Source organism: Glycine max, chromosome 15 (assembly GCF_000004515.6).
Source record: "Glycine max cultivar Williams 82 chromosome 15, Glycine_max_v4.0, whole genome shotgun sequence".
Classification (NCBI taxonomy): Eukaryota; Viridiplantae; Streptophyta; class Magnoliopsida; order Fabales; family Fabaceae; genus Glycine; species Glycine max.
Genome location: NC_038251.2, coordinates 30,577,397 through 30,600,839, shown reverse-complemented (window position 1 = coordinate 30,600,839; position 23,443 = coordinate 30,577,397). Strand labels below are relative to the sequence as shown.

Sequence of the window (23,443 nt, the reverse complement as noted above, 5' to 3'; positions counted from 1 at the left end):
GGCCAAACCTTTGCTAATTCAATTAGGAATTCCCTTCCTAATATTCTAGTGATCATCTTGATGTTGTGACTTGTAATCTTGAAGTATTGTCTTGAATTCAATCTTGAAAAACCCATTTGCATCAATTGTAACACATCATCATGATCATCATCAAAACATCAAAGACCATTGCATCTACAATCTCCCCCTTTTTTATGATGGCAATACAATACCTGAAATCAAGATTCAAGCAAACAACAAACAATTGTATATAGATAAAACGTTTACTCCCCCTATATTTCGGAATTCATGATCACTTGATTTCTAAGTTTATTAAGCTTTTTCTTAAGCTTTTTCCACAATTTTCTCCCCCTTTGGCAACATCAAAAAGCCAAAGAACTCGGAAATCAACACAGATATGACAATGGAGTAGAAAGATATAAATATCAGAGTATAAAACACAATAAGCCAAACTCACAAAGAAGAAATAATCAAACCAGAATTCAAATAACTGAAAATGTCAACAACCACAAAACATCCAAGACTGAAATTTAAAAACCACAAGATAAATAAGCAAAGTACTTAGCATAATAATGTAAATTCTAAGAAACTAAAAGCCAAAATACACGGCTTATAAAAGACATTAAATCAGAAACTAAAAACTAAGAAGACGGAGGTGGTGGTGGAAGATCAAAACTCTGACGAATGTATCCGACATCCTCTTCAAGTTGTGTAAGGCGAATGTCCATAGCGGCAAAGCGTGAATCTAACGAGTCGAAGCGGTCACCAACATAAGAACGAAGACCCCGTAATTCAGAGAGGACTTCATTCATGAGTGCAGAATCTTCACGTTGAGGGGGAGGTGAAGGAGTACGTTCATCTTGAGGAGGGAGTGCATCCTTCTTCAGCCATTGTCCATTCCGATCTTTACGATACCCAAAGGAGGTCACTGCACCAGCACCAATTGCAAAAGAACGCTTGACTTGAACAAAGGGTTCATCATCAAGCGGAATTTGAAAATGATGCAAAAACAGAGTAATCAAATGTGGATAAGGAAGAGGTGCATTGGCCCGTAATGCCTTATGCATTCGGTATCGAACCAAATGGGCCCAGTCGATCTGACAACCGGTAAGAAAAGCCCACATAAGAATCAAATCCTCCTCAGAGCCCTGTGCTAAATTTGAAGACCGAGGAAGCAAAATTCTAACAATGATATAATGCATGATGCGATTATCAAATGTTAATGACCCGGCCAACAATCTACCGGTCATTTCAACCTGATCATTGCAGACCATACGGCGAGCATCATGACTCGAATAATCAAATTTCCAGTCATCAACAATGGTGCCCTCAAAAGGTGCACCTTGATTGGGTAAATGAGTCAAAGAAAAGAATAGTGATTGATCAATGACCATAGAAATACCATGCACCTCAGACATAATAATACCATCCTGAATTTTTAAATTGCAGTAGAAGACCTTTACAAGTTCAGGATGATATGGCAATTTTAATGACATGAAATCAACAAGACCAGAATTTTGAAACACTTGATAGCAATCAAACGTTTCATCATTAAAGAATTCTACGTCTAGGTACTTAGGGTCTAAGATTATTCTAGAAGAAAACTGAGAAAGGTACCGTAGACGCTGATCATCGGATGAAAACAATGTTGATGATCTTGGAGATGATAAAGAAGGAGGAATAGGTGTTGTGGGTGCTCCGGATGGACCGTGGCGGCGATGGGCAGCAGCAACAACGGTGGAGGATGATCCCTTTCTCTTCTTGGATGGCTCTGCCATTTGATGAAATTTTTGTGGATTTTGATCGGTGAAAGTGAAAGAGGAGTGTAAAAGAGGAAGATTGGGCTTTACGGGACGTGATTTGGTGAAGAATTGAGTGAGAATCGAAGATTTGAAGTTTTAGGTATGGAGGAAAACGTGGAGGAGGCTTGGGCTGCACAGCAGCTCTGATTTCGTGAGTATTTATAGAAGATGACGTATTGTAATCGATTACAGGTATTGGTAATCGATTACAGGACTAATAAGCCTACTGGTAATCGATTACAGGATGTTGTAATCGATTACAGGCTGCCTGTTCATGTGTAATCGATTACACTGGATGGTAATCGATTACCAGAGCCTATCCTAGGCTAGTTTCTTAAGAGAATATCTATGTTTATGCTAAAATACATCCTATATGATTAATTTTCACTACTAATACACTAAATTCAATCATTCAATTATTATATACACAAGAAATCATAAATTCTATCATAAAAACAAGAATTCAACCAAGATCAAACAAAATAATCTACAATCAAAAGGTAAGAGTAAATCAACCAATCAATCAACCATTCAATCAACCAATCAATCCCTATTTTTCTAAATCTCTTACATCTAAGAGACCTAATTCTCTTCTAATAGAGAAGAACACTTCCTTGGGGAGAGGTTTAGTGAAAATATCAGCAAGTTGATTCTTAGTATCAACAAATTCTAATACGCAATCTCCCTTTAGGACATGATCTCTAAGAAAGTGGTGTCTAATCTCTATATGTTTAGTTCTAGAGTGTTGAACTGGGTTTTTGGATAGATTTATGGCACTAATATTATCACACTTAATAGGTATGCGATCAAGAATGATGCCATAGTCAGATAATTGTTGCTTCATCCATAAAATCTGTGCACAACAACTACCGGCAGAGATATACTCCGCTTCAGCAGTAGATAAAGCAACACTGTTTTGTTTCTTACTATGCCATGAGACAAGAGCCGATCCAATAAATTGACAAGTTCCACTTGTACTTTTTCTATCAGTTTTAGATCCGGCAAAATCAGAATCAGAATATCCTATTAAGTTACATGTTGAATTCTTAGGATACCATAATCCTAAATTGATTGTTCCTAATAGATATCTCATGATTCTCTTTACTGCACTTAAATGTGATTGTTTGGGGTTGGATTGAAACCTAGCACACATGCATACACTAAACATAATATCAGGTCTACTAGCAGATAAATAAAGAAGAGATCCGATCATACCTCGATATTGTTTTATGTCTATAGACTGACCAGATTCATCTTTATCTAAGTAACAATTAGTGCTCATCGGTGTAGACATGTGTTTTGCACTATCCATCCCAAATCTTTTGATCAATTCCTTGCAGTATTTGGATTGATTGATGAATATACCTTCTTGAGTTTTCTTGATTTGTAATCCCAGAAAGTACTTTAGTTCTCCCATCATTGACATTTCAAATTCACTTTGCATATCAAGGGAAAACTCCTTGCACAATGAATCATTAGTGGATCCGAAAATTATATCATCAACATATATTTGAACCAACAAAATATCATTATGCTTTCTCTTTATGAACAATGTGGTATCCACTTTACCTCTGGAGAAATCTTTTTCTAGAAGAAAATTGCTTAATCGTTCATACCATGCCCTAGGGGCTTGTTTCAAACCATAAAGAGCCTTTTGTAATTTATAAACATGGTTTGGTTTATCAGGAATTTCAAAACTAGGGGGTTGTTCAACATATACCTCTTCTTGAATTAAGCCATTTAGAAAGGCACTCTTAACATCCATTTGATAAAGTTTAAAATTCATTATGGATGCATATGCCAATAGCATTCTAATGGCTTCTAATCTTGCAACAGGAGCATATGTTTCTTCATAGTCTATTCCTTCTTCTTGATTATACCCTTTTGCTACTAACCTGGCTTTATTTCTAATAATTATACCATGTTCATCTAATTTATTTCTAAAAACCCATTTTGTTCCTATGATAGGATAATTTTCAGGTTTTTCTACTAATTTCCACACATTATTTCTTTCAAATTGGTTTAATTATTCTTGCATGGCAATGATCCAATTATCATCTACTATGGCTTCTTTTATATTTTTAGGTTCAATCATGGATACAAAAGCCATATTATTGCATAAATCTTTAAGAGAGTGTCTAGTTGTTACCCCTTTTGAGATATCACCAATAATGTTGTCGAGGCGATGATCTCTTGAAGCTTTCCATTCTCTTGGAAGTTCATCATTGGATTTGACTTCTTCTGGAGGATCTTCATTGTTTCCTTTATCATTTCCTTTGGAATTTTTTTCATGAATGTTCATATGTTCTAAAGAATCTGCAATGTCATCAAAGGTAACATGAATGGATTCCTCGATATTCATAGTTCTCTTATTATATATCCTATATGCTTTGCTTTGTAATGAATATCCAAGAAAAATGCCTTCATCAGATTTTGCATCAAATTTTCCTAGATTATCTTTACCATTATTAAGTACAAAGCACTTGCAACCAAAAACATGTAGATGAGAGATATTAGGTTTTCTACCATTAAATAACTCATATGGGGTTTTCTTTAAAATAGGTCTTATCAAGGCCCTATTCATGATGTAACATGCAGTATTGACAGCTTCAGCCCAAAAATACTTTGGAAGAGAAGTATCATTTAATAAAGTTCTTGCAATTTCTTCCAATGACCTATTTTTCCTCTCAACAACTCCATTTTGTTGAGGGGTTATTGGTGCAGAAAAATTATGTTCAATACCATGTTCATCACAAAATAATTCAAAATCTTTATTCTCAAATTCACCCCCATGATCACTTCTAATGGATGCAATCTTGAGATTTTTCTTGTTTTGTATGACTTTAGCAAGTTTCCTAAATGCTTGGAATGAATCACTTTTATGTGTAATAAATAATGTCCAAGTATAACTAGAGAAATCATCAACTATAACTAGAGCATAGTAATTTCCTCCAAAACTCATGGTTCTAGATGGACCAAATAGATCCATATGCAATAACTGTAATGGTCAAGTGGTTGAAACAACATTTTTAGGTTTGAATGAAACTCTTGTTTGTTTGCCCTTTTGACATGCATCGCATAGTTTATCTTTTTCAAATTTCAATTTAGGCAAACCAACTACTAAATCTTTTGAAATTAACTTATTTAAGTGATCCATGTTTATGTGAGCAATTCTTTTATGCCATAACCATGGATCATCATCTTTACTAAGAAAGCAATGATTGTTTTCTTGTTTTATGCTTAAGTCTATCATGTAAACATTATTGACTCTATGTCCTACATGCTTTATATTAATGTCATGCTTATGTTCTATAAGACATTTCTGAGAATCAAATGATACTAGATAGCCTTTGTCACATAGTTGACTAACGCTAAGCAGGCTGTGCTTAAGGCCTTCAACAAGTAGAACATTTTCAATGGAGTTTGAAGAATTTGTACCTATTTTACCCACTCCAAGAATTCTACCTTTGTTGTTGTCACCATATGTTACATGCCCGCTTTTCTTTGGAGATATATGTGTAAAATTTGATGCATCTCCAGTCATATGTTTTGAGCATCCGCTATCTATGTACCACTTCTTTCTCAAAGATACCTGCATAATCAAGTTTTTGACTTAGGTACCCAAATTTTATTGGGTCCTTGCATGTTAGTATAAACTGAGGATCCTTTTGGGACCCATATCATTTTAATGTTACTGTAATTTTTCTTGAAGTAGCAAGTTGATATGCCATGTCCTCTTCTTCCACAGTAAAAACAAGTGATAGAATTAGAATTACATTTTTGTGTGGAAGTGGAAACGTTTTTATGAACCTTTTGTTGTTTTTCAGATTTATACCCTAGTCCATTTTTATTAGACACATATCTTTGTTTACTTAATATAACATCTAAATTATTTCTACTATATGAAAATTTTGCAAGTGAATTTTTCAACTCTTTAATTTCTTTTACATATTTATCACAACAACTACAAGAATCTGTTATTTTCTTGTCATTAATAGTGGAGATATTAACTTTTTCATTTGTTTTAGAGATTGAGACTTCATTTCTAAGAAGATCTAATTCTTTGTTTAATTTTGAAATTTCATTTTCTAATTTTGAAATTGTTTTCTTTGATGATGAAACTAATTTTGCAAGTTTAATTGATTCTTTATGCAAATCAGCAAATGCATCTTGCAATTCATCAAAAGAAATAGATAAGTTGTTTGAAGATGTTACCTCTTCATCACTTTCGTAACTTTTGGCCATAAGGCAGAGATTTATCTCTTCATTTTCAGAATCTTCAGAGGATTCCAAATCATTTTCATCCCATGTGATGTATGCTTTCTTCAGTTTCTTTTCACTGTGATTTTTCTTTTCATATCTTTCCATCTTTTTCTTGAAGATGGGACAATCAACCCTCAGATGTCCAGGTTGATTGCATTCAAAGCATTTTAGAGTAGAGGATGAATTTTCTGTCCTTCTCTTTGATTTAAAATTTGGTCGCCTCTGATTTCCTCTTACTTTAAGAAACTTGTTGAATCTTTTTACAAAAAGACTTAGATCATCATCATCATCTGGATCATTATCCTGATCACTTTCTTCTTGAATTGAGGATGATGCTTTAAGAGCAATTCCTTTCTTTTTCTTGTCATTTTCTTCATTTTGGTGCAATCTCAATAGTTCCATCTCGTGTTCCTGCAACTTTCCAAATAAAGTGGCAAGAGACATGTTAGACAAATCTCTTGATTCAGAAATGGCCGTTACTTTGGGTTGCCATTCTCTACTTAAACATCTTAACACCTTGTTTATAAGATCCTCATTTTGAAATTCTTTGCCTAAGGCTGCTAGATGATTTACTATATGTGTAAATCTGTTTTGCATACTCTGAATATTTTCATTTGCATTCATTCTAAATAATTCATACTCATGAGTTAGTGCATTTATCCTAGATTTTTTAACATCTGTAGTTCCTTCATGTGTTAATCGAAGAGTGTCCCACATTTCCTTAGCACTCTTACAATTTGAAACCCTGAAATATTCATCCATTCCTAGGGCAGATGTTATTATGTTTTTGGCTTTTAAGTTGTATTGTACTCGTTTTCTATCCTCTTCAGACCATCTATCTCTAGGTTTTTCTATGGTTATGCTTTCACTTGATGAACTACCATCTATTGAAACTCTTTCTACTGTGGTGGGTATATAAGGCCCTATTTCTATGGCTTCCCAGATATTTAGATCTATTGCCTCGATAAAAATTTGCATTCGGGTTTTCCAGTAGTGGTAACCCTCTCCATTAAAGATTGGAGGTCTATTGATAGAATTCCCTTCTGGAAATAAGGAATTTGCTGAGGCCATCTTTTTCTTGAAGCTTCTAAACTTTATACAAGAATGAAGCTCTGATACCACTTGTTAGACAAGTGGCCTCAGATATCTTAAGAAGGGGGGGGGGTTGAATTAAGATATTCCAAACTATTTCCCCTAATTAAAAATCTATTTCACTTTTTACTCAAGTTATGAATTCCCTTAATGACAATCTTCTTAAATATTAATTCAAATTAAACAATTTGAATATGAATATAAAGCAATAATAAATAAAGGAGATTAAGGGAAGAGAAAATGCAAACTCAGTTTTATACTGGTTCGGCCACACCCTTGTGACTACGTCCAGTCCCCAAGCAACCCGCTTGAGAGTTCCACTATCTTGTAAATTCCTTTTACAAGTTCTAAACACACAAGGACAATCCTTCCTTTGTGTTTAGAGATCCTTTACAACAAGAGACTCAAAGTCTCTTAATCCCTTAGAGAATGAGAAGAAGAAGAAGAACAAATCTCTCTAGAAAGAGATGGATTTTACAGATTGAGCACTCAAATAATTCCTTAATGAATTGCAATTGAATTGGCCAAGGAATTCTTAAGAGGATAAAATGAATTTTCTCTTTGAGAGGATAAACACTTGTTGTTCTGAAAAATCTCTTAGCAATTTCGTGTTTAAGTCACATATATATAGACCATTGGTGGTCATGAATAAAGCCTTTGAAAAGTTGTGACTCTTGAAATTATTTTTCTGAAAATCCTGTCTGGTAATCGATTACAGTAATTGTGTAATCGATTACAGCTTTTAAAATTTGAATTAAAACGTTTACTAACTGCTGGTAATCGATTACCAAAATTGTGTAATCGATTACACAGTCTAAAATTTCGAATTCAAATTTTTATAGCTGTTATAAAACGTATTTGGCCACTGGTAATCGATTACATCCTCTGGTAATCAATTACCAGAGAGTAAAACCTTTGAGAAACACTTTTTAATTTAAATCACTTGGCCAAACCTTTGCTAATTCAATTAGGAATTCCCTTCCTAATATTCTAGTGATCATCTTGATGTTGTGACTTGTAATCTTGAAGTATTGTCTTGAAATCAATCTTGAAAAACCCATTTGCATCAATTGTAACACATCATCATGATCATCATCAAAACATCAAAGACCATTGCATCTACAAATATTGTGGAAGCAAACCTTCCAAGCTTATTTTGATGATGCCATAGACTCAAGTCAAGAATCAAGATTCAAACAAGTTTCAAGAATCAAAGAGTCATTCAATCTAGAATCAAGATTCAAGTGAAGGTTCAAGAAAAGACTCAAGATGTGCAAGAACCTCAAGAAAAGCATCAAGATAAGTATAAAAAGAATTTTCAAAGAAAAAGATTGAATAGCACAATTTGTCCAAAATAATTTTTCAAAGAAAAATCTTTTACCAGAGTTTTTACTCTCTGGTAATCAATTACGAGAAGGCCGTAATCGATTACCAGAAGCCCAAAACAGTTTTATAACTTATTTACAAAGTAGTAATCGATTACCATGGGCATGTAATCGATTATCAATGTTTTTGAACGTTGAAATTCAAATTTCAAGAGTCACAACTTGTGATAAAACATTTTCAAACTTGTGTAATCGATTACACAACATTTGTAATCGAATACCAGTATTTCGAAAACGTTGGTTTTCAAATCTAAACATGAAGAGTCACAATTATTGATGTGTAATTGATTACCACTATAGTGGTAATCAATTACCAGTGACTGGTTTTGAAAAATAAATTGCTAAGAGTCACAATTTTTAAAGTGACTGGTTTTTGAAGAATTTGCCAAGAGTCACAACTTTTAAATTGACTAGTTTTCAAGAAATTGCCAAGAGTCACAACTTTTAACATGGTTTCTTCAAGAGCCATCAAATGGCTATAAATATGTGACCATGACACGAATTTCAATACTGATGATTTACTGAATCATTCTCAACATCTTTCTAAGAGTTTTTGTTCAATACTTGCTTTGTCAAGAAAAGTTCATTAGGAAAAAAACTTGTGATATTATATTTTCCTCTCCTTCTCCATTCTTACAAAAAGCTTTTCAAGAGACCTACTCTTGGTGACTGTTTTCAAGAGAAGGTCTTCTTAGTTGAACACTGAACACAAGGGACCAACATTCCTTGGGTTCATTGCAAGAAGCAGGTTTTGCTTCTTGGTTGATCACTGGACACAAAAGACCAACGTCTTTTGGGTTCATTGCAAGAAGTGAGTACAACTTCTTGGTCGTTATCACTGGACACAAGGGACCAACGTTCCTTGGGGTTCATTGCAAGAAGTGAGAATAACTTCTTGGTTGTAATCACTGAACACAAAGGAGGGGATTCCTTTGTGGTTCATTGCTTGTAAAGGATTTTACAAGGATAGTGAAAATCTCAAGCGGGTTGCTTGGGGACTGAACGTAGGCATGAGTTGTGGCCGAACCAGTATAAATCCGGTTTTGCATTCTCTCTTCCCTTAACTCTTTTACTTTTTGTTGTCTTTACATTTCCTTAATCTTTTTTTCTTTCTGTTGGGTTTATATTCCTTTAAGTTACTTTCCTTTATTTATTATTTCAGTAACTTGTTAACAAAGAAATAATTGAATGTAGGGAATAATAAAGAAAGAGAAATTTTCAATTAGGAATAGTCAATGAAATCTTAATTCAACCCCCCTTCTTAATATATATATATATATATATATATATATATATTGTAATTTAAATTTTTTAATTCAATTCAACTTGTTGGTTACATATGTCTTTTTGTTTTAATTTCAAATATGTATTTTAATAATCAAATAAAAAAGTACAAAGGAATTGAAATATATGTTAGGGTGAGTTGTTGTACAATTTTTTATTTTAAAAATGTAAAAGTAATTGAATACTAAATATTTCTATTTTTAACTAAATGATTTTTAAATCAACTTTATTCCATTTAGTAAAATATTTTAAAATAGAATATGTTGTATTCAACAAAATCTGTGTATGTGTTCCTAGCTAATAGTTTACCTATTATTTTATATCCTTAATTAATATTTAAAATAAATAATCATAATTTATTTATATTTAATTAAATATAAAAATATTGTGTGTTTTATTTTATATTTAATTAATTATATAAAAATATTTTGTTAGTATAATATACATATTATAACTTTTTTTTATCTCCACGCAGCTTATAATTTTAGTCACTATTTTGTGCCAAAATATATCTATGATATTAAAATTAAGCGAACCTAAAAGTAGTAAAAAGATCAAGATAAAAAAAAACAAAAATAAAATTAATTATATTTCTTATAAAATGAATAATTACACTTTTTTTACTCATGAATAATTACAATGTAGTAAAATAAAAAGGTGATTTAGTGAAAATAAAAAAGTGATTTGAATTATCCAAGGTAATAAAATAACAATGTAGTATTAAGAAAAAAACGTAAAAATTATACAAAATTTCATTTAACAACTTATGAGACTTTTTTCTATACCAACATATAAATAATTAAAAATGAAAAATAGAGAAACAATTTAAAAAAAGAAAAAAGAAATATCAAACAATTAAAAAATATAAAAAAAACTCGGTTCATTTTTGAAACTGAGTTTTTTTTTATATATAAAAACTTGGTTAGAAATCTATTTCCAAGGAACCGATTTCTAAATGTGTGTAAAGAATGTAATTTATAAATCGGTTCCAGAAAATTAATTTCTAAACTATGTAAAAAAAAATCTATAGGATCGATTTGGGGGATCGATTTCCCACCATGAAGAGTCATTTAGTCATTTATATCATTAGTGTAAATAACTTTTGGGGTGTATTATTTGGGTAAATATTTATTTTTTGTATTTTGGATGAAAAATATTCATTTAAGTCCCTATAATAATATGTAAAAAATAGATATATTAGAATTGTCATATTTTTTATTTCAAAAATATACACCCGCTTCCTCTCAAATGAACTTAAGTTTTAACTTTCTTTTAAAGGAATTTAAGTTTTTACTTAAATCCTTAATGATAAATAAATATGAAAGTGTCTTCCCATGTTTTTTTTTTTTTCAAATTCCAGTGCTACAAGCAACTAATTTTCAGTTTTTTATAGAGAAAAATGAAGTTTTAAATATTTTAATTAATACTTTGAAATTTCATCTAAAATCTTTATTCCATCTTCTAATGAAGGTCTTCGAATTAATAATCAATATTCAAAATAATTATTAGCAATGTTGAAATCCATCGTGTGTGAAGAATTAAAAAATCTCTTAAGAGCACTGTTTACTCAAGTAATTCATAACAAAATGTATGAGCACTGTTTACTCATGGAATTTACAACAAATTAATCCAACGGATACCACCATGTAATACTGTGAATCTTTAACTCGAAATATTTACATGATCTCTCTACCCTTCTGTTGTAGCACAGCTGTGCAAACAACTTCACCAGCAAAATTTATATAGTTGGTTACCTGCCATGGGATGATGCATTAGTTGTGCTTTGAAAAATGTGTGTATATAGAGTCATTTATTGGTCCTTTGACAAAATTGTTGGATCCACAGAATTCAACCAGTTATGCCATGCATAATATGACTCAAGTTTTTTTAATTGATACTTTAGTGTATGACGAGTATAGAGCTATGTTAAAAACAATTCAGTAAAATTGAGACCAATAAAGCAAAAAAAAAAAAATCTACTTTGCTACTCACAATTTGATCTGAGCTGACATGGTGAAGAAGGAATCCATTAGCCAGTTCTCTAGAAGGATGAAACATTAAAGAAGATTTCATAAGCTTGGTAACAGAAGTTACGTAAAGCACAGAAACTGGGACTGATAGTGAATAATACATTACCTTTTAAAGACAGAATTTCCATTTAGAAAAATTGAATAGGGTTCTCTACTATGGTATCCAACAATAATGCGCCTGAAGGTTGTAAAAGAGATAGAGTTGACCACAAATGATTTTGAATATCACAGGTTGTTGAGAAATTGTTATACTTTTTAACATAATCCAGTTATATTTTAAAAAAAGTCAGATTCAAAAAGAAAAGTTTAATGCCAATACTGATGATACCAGTTGCTACTGTTTGCTGCCAGTGTTTTGATTAGCCAATGCAATTGATTGATTTTGTTGCCACTTAATGATCCTCTCAAGACATAATCCTTCAGTATCAGAAAAGCAAACAAATGAGCACAAAGACCAACAAGTGAATGCAGCAGCTAGATGATATTAAACTCAAACAAATGAAAGGAATAGGTGGTAAAAAATTGAGCTGGAGCCGTGTTTAAGATTCCAGTTGAACAATTAAAATAAGATAAAGAAGGTACAAAACTCAAGATGAGATAAAAAATTCAATTTTTTAATCGGTCACAAGAGAAAGGAGGCAATTACTTGTTAAATGCTCAACATGTAAACTGATCTTATCCAGTAGAACTCGACAAACCCCCCTCCCCAAAAAAGAAAATTATTCCAGCACTGAAAATACAAACAATAATATTTAGAAGTTGTCACAAAAATTTAGATTCTCTTAGGCATCTCGATGACCATGATATTTAACGAGAATCATTTACCTCTCAAGAGCCAAAAAGAATAAAGAGGCATAGTACTTGATGAGTTTTGTCATTGTTTTGTTTCTTTTCTTAAAAAAATAGCATTTATTAAGAAAGGAGATACCGAGAATAAGACATCCTCCAAGACTAAATTAACCAAGAGAGAAAGGGGAAAAACTAAGAACATGAAACATGTAACACAGCCTGCATTGATGTTCAAATTAATTAGCATTATTACATAGAGAAGAGGTTCAGCTCCTTCAAAAGTGCAGTGCAGTGCTGTGAATACTTCAGAGAGTAAAGAACAAGTGGATGAGCAAATGAAATAATTTAGCGAATAGATCTGTATAATTCCTCTTACTGTTTTATTTGCTGTACTCTACAGAAATCTAAACTGTTGATTCCTCCATCAACTATTATCCACTCTACACACTTTACTCTCTAAAATACACCTTATAGCTTTAATTTCCTATTTTCTAATATTCTATTCATATTCGCTAGTAAAATTTAAAATAAAATAGTAGTCCAAGCGGCAAGAATATAAGTCAATTATTAGTGTCTCCTGCTACATTAACAGCCTTTGAGTTCAGATTTTAGACCTCTTTTCTTTAGGAGGATGAGGATCAGAATGATTTTACAGAAAAGCCATAAGATTCAACAAATTTTTTACTTTAGCCTCTGAATCCACTGTCACAAAAGCAAAACAGACATGTACAGAACAAGATGATTTATATACCACACAAGAAATCAGCAGGAAATAATTTGAAAACTCATTTTCAGCCTGTCAAATTGAGGCCATCTCAGTGTGGATCAACAAAAACTAGAACAGTGAGTAGCATAGCATTTGACATAATTAAAACAATATAAATTTCACCTGATTCTCAGATTATGTAAGTTAAAAACCTAATAAAAAAGTGGGCGAGAACAACCCCCCTCCTGTTTTTTTTAGTCCTCTGGCTCTGGCATTGACATGTTTGTACTCCTTGTTAATGTTTTCTATACTACTTGATATGACAGCCAAATAAATAAGGGAACAATGAATTGACATGCTTATATAATCTTATCAGATGTAAAATCATGAATTAGAGTATCAACTTGAATCAATGAGTATAAATAATACAAACTAAAATAATGCAGAAAAACATATATAAGAGAATTATTGTTGCAAACACAGATAAATACGATTATAATAAATTGAGTAGAATTAATGAACACTGTGATACGTGTTAAGAGAAACACAAGAGGATTCTATCACATTTCTCAACTATAGCAATTGTTCTCTAACTGAAAATGCCTTAATGATATCAAATGATGTTCAGTAAACATAAATATTTTTACTAAACAAAAAAAAATACTTACTTTCAATAATTCAGTATCCACACCGATGACACCTGAGGTTATCCTGTTAGATGTCGTGATCTTCTTTGAAAAGCACCCCACTTCTTGTCCTTTTGTTTTTGAAGATGTAGTAGTAGTGTATGTGGTGTACCTGCAAACTACTTCTCTTCGTAACTCTACCATTTAGTAGAACTAACAAGTGACAAAGCATAGTTCTTTCTTCAAAAAGTACACTAGAATTCAATATTTTGTAGCAATAACATTTCCATGCAATGTAAATGTACCATTACAGATAACAGATGGCATAGAAGGTGGTATACCAGGGTAGTCTCAGAGACGGAAAATGTTGAGTAGCCTGTATAAGAATAAACCATTGCTCACAATTCAAAGCAATGAACCATATGCCGTTGCAATAAAAGAAAAATCAAGTGGTCAACTAACTGCATGTACAAACTGATATCAAAGAAAGGAAAGTGGTTTGGCAGTTGGATTGTGATTACTAAAATTGTAGAAAATATGGCTGTAATTGGGATCATATTGAAGACATGGACCACCCAACCAGGTTGGCCACAATTTTAATTGTAAACTGCAATTGAAAACCCCAGAAATTCCATTGTTTTAACATAGTAAATGGAGGAGTGTTAGCAACACGCTATCTGATACATTTTCTAACACAATCTTTATTATAGGTTAAAATTGATTGAAAATTATAAAATTATGAGCTGGACTGATTTCAACAAAAAACGTATGATGGACAATATATTGTGATTTCCAATAAAATTGAATCAATAATAGTGTGTTTAAAAGAGGGTATCAAACACCATATTGCTAGCATTTTCCTAGTAATTCTACTTCTTCCACTACTATGTAGCAGTTCAGTAAAATACAAAAGGGAATAGCCACAAAGTTCAGAGTAAGTATAATAAAAACAAAATTGACGTACATTCTGCATGAGTGAATCATATTCCCCCAGCTCACTGCTGCTCACAACAAAACTTGCGTTGTAAGCTTTTGCCACCTTATCCATCTTCATTAACATTGCAAAGAGAGAGAAGTAAGAAAAGGGTGAGCAAAATGAGAATAAGTCAAAGCAACTAACTAGTTCACTCAAGAAACCATTTCCAAATTCCATCAAGTAAACTAATGCTGGGAACAAGGTACTTTCAAACCATCAAGATTGAACATTAAAAGAACATAGTTGGCAATATCCACAAATAAGAAAACCTGAAAAGCAGCAAACAAGATTTTAAAACAAATAACAACAGAGAGAGAGAGAGAGAGAGAGAGAGAGAGAGAGAGAGAGAGAGAGAGAGAGAGAGAGAGAGAGAGAGAGAGAGAGAGAGAGAGAGAGAGAGAGAGAGAGAGAGAGAGAGAGAAAGAGAGAGACTAAATTACAGTAAATATCCCTGAGATTTTAGGAAATTACGCGAACACCTTTTTTTTAACCATTTCCCTTGTAGGAGTCTTAGTGTAATACATAATGTAATGTTTTCAAACATTAAGAGGGTGTAAGTTAGTTTAACATATAAGGGATCTTACTGTAATGATTTTAAACATAAAAAAGGTCAGTGTAGGGAAGGAAAAAAAGTGGTATTATCTGTAATTTGAAAAAGCTCAGGTGTGCCACTGAAATTTGCTAAAACAAAATGTTGGGTTGATGAAGAGAGATCAGAAAATGGACCTGCTTGAGAAGATGCAATTGTTGGGTAAAGGGTCTGAAACCTCCTTTGACACTGATGAAGTAAAGATCAGAAGTCTGAGGTTGACCCAAGTTGAGAGCTATGTATAGAGCAAAGCAGAGACACACCTGGGTGATAACGGTGCACGCCCAAGATGTTTTCTCCATATTCTTAGCACCTTCCCAAATTAGAACCTCTTCTCCTATTGATGCCAGATCTCAAATTAATACACCAAACCAGCATAGGAGTGTTCATTAAATATAATCATAATCATAGGACCGTGTTGCACTTGCGCACATGACTGACGATGTTGAATGTGTTCCCACTGTGTAGTTGTCGGGTTCTCTATAATCTAATCTGTATCTGTCAGTCCCTCCACGGATTGTTGTTTAGTACCAGGATAAAAAATTTAAAATATAATTTCAATTAAATAACATTAATTGGTTGTGAACTGATTATGATGGAATTTTATTTGATAAAAGAATATATCATATACTATTTAATATGATGAGAAATGCTACAAACTCCGAATGCGTTTAGCCGAAAGTTTGGCGGATCCAATTAAATTGTAACACTTATCAATCAAATATTATTTAATTTTAACATTTTAAAGATTTTTTTTCTTTTTCCAATTTACCCTTTGTAGTCATTAGCGCAAAAAACATGATGGCAAGGGGCAGAAACCCCACCTTTCCCTTCCTTGTCTACCTTTCCTCTTAGGATAGTTTTGTCATACCTTCTACCCCACATATATATGTATTAATAATAAAAAGAATAAAAAATCAAAATTAATTAAAAGTTTTTTTTCGCAACCTATCCTATGACGGGACGACGAAGGCCAAATAGATGAGCCAAAACATTTGTCTCCTTGGGAGGAAATGAGTGGAGTCGCCACCAACGTTTATTCGAGGAAAATGTTAGAAAAATCAAAAGGAGGTCTGCGAATTTTGAAAATAAGGGTTCGGGAGTTGTCTACACATGGGGAAGATATTAACACCCCACGCACCTGTCACGAGGGATGACAGTCTTTAATCGAGTGTGCGTAACGTGACTTCAAAATTATGTATTTTCCCTTTTCATGTTTCTTTATTTTTTTGGGTCGACAAGGGTGTTGCCCTTGCTCCTATGTATCCTCAGGTGCAATGAGATATTCATATCTACGTAGTTCTTTAAGTCTGAATGTTTGTGTGTTAAATTGATTTTATGTTTTTGAAAGATTTATTTTAATATTGCGAACAAAAAGTCGTTTAAGTCGTTGGACCTTGAAACAATGTTTTAAATTTTGAAAAGCGAAGAGAATCCTTAAGGTGTTGGACCTTGAAACGATCTCAAGTGATATTTGATGAAAAGAAGAAGTTATGAGTTGATTTTATCATGGTTTTGTTTATTAACTTTCAATCTCTTTAAAGACAACTTTACAACACTAGTGATCGGTTAAGATTGAACTTTATAAAGAAAAACAAGATCGCTGATGATAGATGGAGAAGATGAATGTGGGCATAATAACAAGGGGGACCCCTAAGGGTACATAGATCACATTCAATCCCTAAAAATAAAATTAACCGACGGTCGCACGAAGAACACCGAACAAGAAAACAATGTAGGGATTGGTCACAGTCGTGATTCGGCAGCGCCTCGGCTTCATTTCCTCTTCTTCTTTCTCTCTTCTCTCAATTCTCTCCACTTATGAGCCTTGGAATCCTTTAAAACACCCCTAGGATGCCTATTTATAGGCAAAGGGTCACTTTGGGGCAGTTGCAGCTCGCCTAGGTGAGCTAAAACTTAACCCTGAAGTAGTGAGTTTTCTTCACCATGAAGCTATTTGGTGGCCTAGGTGAGCCGAAGGCTAGCCTGGGCGAGCTAGGGTCCAGGAAAACCAAGGAAAAGACCCCTTTCCCCCTATTTTTTTGGTATTTTTCGCATTCTTGATCAAAACACTGAATGATCATTTGTTTCAACTAGCAAGGATCAAATGATCAACGAATGATAGTTCCAAGACGAAATTAGGATATGACATTTTTAAAACACATTTAAATAAAAGCATTTCAAAATGATAAAAGGCTCACATTCACTTCACTATTACCATATAAAACTTGTCAGAAAACATTGTTTTGCTTAAAAAATCATGTAAATAAACAAAACTCATGCCCCAATGTCACATCCTATCAGAGAATTATGCCCAGACATCCTTGAGCACAAGGTTCCTTATAGCAATTCACCTAGTCATCTGCTCCCACGAACACAAAGTTCAAGATCATCACAGGATCCAAACACAAACAACACAACAGGTGTGAGTTATCACATTCCTAACTAATAGAGAGAAACAAGAAAACATGTAGATATACATATCATATAAATGAAATACAACTTATTTAAACATAGCTCACGTCATTCCACCACTTTTCACGTAATATCAGATCACAATACAACACTTCTCATTCATTTTCACATCATTCACATACTCATGGATCAAAACACAATATCACTAAATCAATCAATATCGATCAATACACAAGTGTTATGCAACAGATACACTAAGACTCAATCCTATATGCAATGTGGTACCATGTTAGTGAAAGCCTTGTTGGGTGCCTAGGAGTTCATGACAAGATAGACCACATATTAGTAAGTCAGGTCACTCTCACTAGGTAAAATCATAGGGAGACTAGTCAGGCTCACGTTGTTTTGCGAGAATGCTCCAACCATGTGGTATCAGCACAAGCTTAAAGGAGCACTCAAATCGGGTGTATTTACCCCTAAGGCCTAAACTCTGAAGAGTCCGTCAGGGCCTCTCCCTCCTGATTCAGGTTCAACCCATATAAGATGCTAGCACAAAGACTCTATCTATGAACTGTACAAAACACACAACTCCTCAATTTTTCTCAAAATAATTTTATCTCATCGTGCTTGTGATTAAACTCACTGAGTCCCCACAGTGGTTCCCATTACAATACTCGTCGCGTATTAACTTCTCGTCCTTAAAGGGTCTTATAATCATGTGATTGTACGATTCATAACTCTCAACTTAGTGCACACAACATCTCAATGCACATCTATATTACAAGTCAATACATACTCAATTTATCACATACAATCGGGCTCAATCACAATGGTATAACCCCAATTTATCACACCTCATGAATCATATACACTTTACCTATGAACTATGTAATACACACAACTACTCAATTGTTTTAAAAATCATTTTAACTCGTCGATCCCATCATAATACTCATTGCGCAAAAACTCGTTGTCCTTAAAGGGTCTTACAATTGTGTGATTGCATAGTTCATAACTCATAACTCAATACACAAGTATCTCACCATTCATTATAGGTTCAATTTTTCACTTACTCACAATTTGAATAACTATTTCATAATCTCAATATAACAATTTATCATGCCAATCTAGTAAATCTTGTCCAAAGTACAAACAATTTATACAAAAATGTTTCTCACAACATGAGGAGTAAAACACCTCAACAATTTTACACAATCATATCAAAATCATAGGTCAAAAACACGAAAATACTAAGAGCACTCAATTTTATCAACCAATTCACATTAGGAAATCCATTCGTTCGTCAAACACAACAATATCTTATTTATAATTGTAAAGCAAAATTATAATTCAATAAACATCTAAAGTAAACCCCAATTTAATCCTCTAAGGATCCCTACATGATGCAATCCTACCCCCCAAGGGCATTGAATTGAACACTGAGCCTTAAGGTAGATTTTGAGCCCATGGGCTAAGTATGAGCCCACTTATCTTTGTAAATATTAGATTAAGGTTTCATTATTTTTGGGCCTTGTATTTAGGGCTCCATAGTGTAGGAAGTGTACCCTAGTAATGTAGGACTTTTCAACCCTTGTATTTTAGGGCACCTAGCTAGTTTTTTGTATTAGGGGTAGTTTTGTAATTTCACATGCATTAAGTGCACTATTTGATGTGTGTGTTGGGAGATAAATTTAATTGAATTGGGAGAAGCCCAATCCAATTAAATTTTGGACCATCTTAAGGAGGAGGTAAGCATTTGCTTGCTACATCTCATTGCCACATCATATAGTCACACTTTGTGCATGTCCTTCATGCTTTACATGCCTCATGACACCTAAGCACACTTAGTGGAGAATCTTGGACTTGATCTTGGATTAGTAGGCTGAACCATAGCTAAAATTCACTAATCATAATTACTGAAATTTTGGCTCCAAATTTGGCTCCACCAATTCAAATTTAAATTCAAGTGAAATTTGAATAGAAATTCAAATTTCCCTCCAATTTTATGTTACACTTAGGCTATAAATAGAAGCCTTCTATGTGCATTTTTTTCAACTTTGATAATTTGATAATTACACTTCAAAGTTCAGACCTCATTTGAGGCATAAAATTCCGTGGTCTTTCTCCCTCCACTCATCTTCTCCTACCTTAAAGCTCTTATCCATGGCTTCTTATGGGGGTGAGCTTGTTCTTGACTCCTCTTCTCCTTGAAGTGGTGTCTCCAATCATCTTTCTTCCCTCTACACTCCGCAGCCATTGATCTTCAACAAGCAAAAGACTCTATTGATGAAGAAGATCCAAGGCCTACAAGCTCCACATGGAGCTACATCATGTGGTATCAGAGCCTCTTTGAATCCTGTGTATGCTTGATTTCCTTGAAAATTGTTGATTATTTTGAGTTGTATTACAAGCCTATTTGAATCCTTCGAGTTGTTCATATTTTAGATGTGTTTCTAAATTGACATAACTAGAATTTTGCTTTGAGTCTTGTTTTTAATTTGTTAATCTAATCTAGTGCCTTTCTAGGACTTCCTTTTCCACCTTGGCTTGTGGTGTTGTCCTTTTGCTTTATTTTTCCTTGAATCTCATTGAATGAATGTCACGTTATGTTTCCTTTTGGTTTAGCTTTCATTTCATCTTTTGGTTCCTTGCTTGTCTTCTTCTTCTTCTTTTTTGTGTTTAAGTATTGCCTACAATAAGGACTGGAAGAGGAAACTAGTGCGTTGCTGGAAGGAATATTTTTTATTCATAGAGGTTAACCATCCTAGGAGCACCATTGGATTTGAAACAACCAAAGCGTCACCAAATTTTGAGTGAAACACTTGAGAAAACAAACAATCATTGAATACCTTAATTGCTTTGTTAAATTTGTTGCAATAGAACAATTGAGTGCTGGATTTTTTTTTCTATTGAAAATTCCTTGTATTTGGACATTCTTCAGGGATGTATTAGGAGTCTCCAAGAGACCACCCAATCCTCTATTTGTGTGTAATAGCATAGTGTAAACCGTGTAGACTAAGTGACGAGCTAGTTGGGACCTCCAAAGGGTCATCCAAGCCTTCATATAGGAAACCATCTAGCTTGCTTTAAATTTTCTTTACCTTATCTTTCACACCTCTTCTAGTATTTATTTTGGCTAGTTTCAACCATAGTTTCTTTTACCTTTTGTTTTCAAACCCCTAACAAGAAAGAACCACATAAGGACCCTCTATCTAGAATCTTAGATTAGTTGAGTTCTCTCAAGTTATGGAAAGAAAAACAAGAGAGAAAAGAAAAAGGAAAAAAAAGAGTGGAAGAAATAAGTCAAGATGAAAGAAAGAAAATAAGAGAGGAAGAAAGAAGAAAAATAATGAAAGGAAGAAAGAAGAAAAATATGCCTCCAATAGTAGTCATGACTCTTGCAAAAGCCTAAGTGAAGAATTTAGTGACTATTTTAGAGGAAGGCATAGGTCACATCCTTGACCTCACTCCCATAGGAGAGAAAACCTCAAGAGGCTAACATTAACCTCCCATAATTCCATGGGAAGGACAATGTAAAGGCTTATTTAGATTGGAAAGTGAAGGTTGAGCAACTCTTTGCTTGCCAACATACAAGTGAGGAAAGGAAGGTTCCTTTGGCTACCATTAGCTTCCAAGGGTATGCACTTTATTGGTGGACTTCCCTTGTTATGGAAAAAAGGATTCATAGAGATCCTCCAGTAGAGTGTTGGAATGACTTGAAAAGTGCCCTTAGGAAGAGGCACATCCCCTCCAACTATGAAAGGGAGCTTATGGACAATCTCCAAAGGCTTAGACAAGGGAGTATGAGTGTTGAAAAGTATAGACAACAAACGAAACTACACCTTTTGAGCGTTGGGCTAAGGGAGGAGGAAAGAACAAGTATTGCTAAGTTCCTTAGTGGGCTTAATATGAAAGTCAGGGACAAGGTTGAACTTCTTCCATATACGGACCTTGATGATCTAGTCCAACTTTGCATAAGGGTAGAGCAACAACTTAAAATGAAGCTTACTTCAAAATCTTATGGCTCTCACTCTTATCCAAAGAAAGACCAAGGTCAAGGCATCTTAGGGGCTGCACCTTCTAAGCCCAAAGATGATAAGGGGAGGACAATAGAAAAGCAACCCCCTAAGGCTAGTATGCAAGAGAAGACTAGCTCTATAAAGTGCTTTAAATGTCTTGGAAGAGGACACATTGTTTTTCAATGCCCCACCAAAAAAACCATGGTTATGAGGGGACAAGACATTTATAGTAGCCAAGATGAGGTTACTACTTCACCTTCCTCTAGTGAAAGTGAAGAAGCAATAGGAAAAGAATCTAGTGAAGAAATCTACCCCCAAGAAAAAGGGGACCTTTTAATGTTCAAAAGGCTTCTAGGAGGCCAATCTTATGAGTTGACCCAATCTCAAAGAGAGAATATTTTTCACACAAGGTGTAAAATTTTTAATAGCACATGATCTCTCATTGTAGATAGTGGTTCATGTTGCAATTGTTGCAGCACAAGATTAGTCTCTAAGTTGAGCCTTGCTATCACTTTCCATCCAAAGCCTTACAAACTTCATGTTCCTATGGAGGAAGGACACCTTCTCTTACGTATGCCATGGAAATATGATAGGAAAATCATCTATAATTGCCTGACTAATGAGATAACTCTCACCCACCTTGGAACAAAGTTTGTGTTGCATGCTCAAACACCTTCACAGGTGACCAAAGATCAACTAACTATGAAAGATAAGAGGGATGAGGAAGAAAAACTAGAAAAAGAAGGATAGTAAGGCCTTGTCTTCAAAAGCCAAGGGGAAGGGAAAAGATGAAAAGGATTCCTCAAAGAAGATTGTTAAGAAGGAAAATCATTTTGCAACAAAAGGTGATATCAAAAGAGCACTCCTTCTTAAACAATCCTTCTACCTTCTCCTATCAAGGGAAACATCCCCTAGCACTGCCATACCTCTTGAGCTTGAGGTTATTCCTCAAGTAAAGAAGTTTTCGGATGAGGGTTTGGTTTGTAAAAGCTTAAATTCTTGTGTTTTATTGGTGCCCAAAATAGGTATTTTGAGGCACCGAATTCCTATGATAGGTGGTATGATGAATGTGTTGAGTGGTGCAACCCTTTTTTTTAAAAATCACCATGCATCCAACATCTTCATGATTCACATACATAAGGACTCATTAGGTAGGTTTGTTCTTATTTTTAGTTTAAATACAAACTTAGGTGCTTATATAGGACACCTTAGGTTTGTCATACTTTTTGGTAACAATAATCAACATGAAAATACAGAAAAATGTATGTTTTATTGCATTATTTTCCTTAATTTTTTAAATAGTGATAGGGTTCTCATGAGCCATAGGGTAGATTTTGGGCCCAAGGGCTAAGTATGAGCCCACTTATCTTTGTACATATTAGATCAAGATTTCATTATTTTTGGGCCTTGTATTCAAGACTCCATAGTGCAGGGAGGGTACCCTAGTAATGTAGGATTTTCAGACCT

General features: G+C 33.8%; 1 protein-coding gene across 2 annotated transcripts; it reads right to left on the bottom strand.

The window, feature by feature from the left end:
• Positions 1-11,305: 11,305 nt before the first annotated feature.
• On the bottom strand, positions 11,306-16,049 carry LOC100808500 (uncharacterized). Of its 2 annotated transcripts, XM_041009468.1 has the most exons (9): positions 15,680-16,049; positions 15,160-15,222; positions 14,942-15,025; positions 14,319-14,353; positions 14,020-14,149; positions 12,185-12,273; positions 11,963-12,034; positions 11,819-11,867; positions 11,389-11,580 (listed from the first exon to the last, which is right to left on the bottom strand). In XM_041009468.1, exons 1-9 carry the CDS (start codon positions 15,842-15,844, stop codon positions 11,503-11,505), a joined length of 765 nt encoding a protein of 254 aa, XP_040865402.1. In that variant the 5' UTR covers positions 15,845-16,049; the 3' UTR covers positions 11,389-11,502. The 2 variants fall into 2 exon arrangements, with proteins under 2 accessions (NP_001242081.2, XP_040865402.1); NM_001255152.3 differs by lacking the exon at positions 15,160-15,222 and having other exon boundaries at positions 11,306-11,580; positions 15,680-16,038.
• Positions 16,050-23,443: the final 7,394 nt, after the last annotated feature.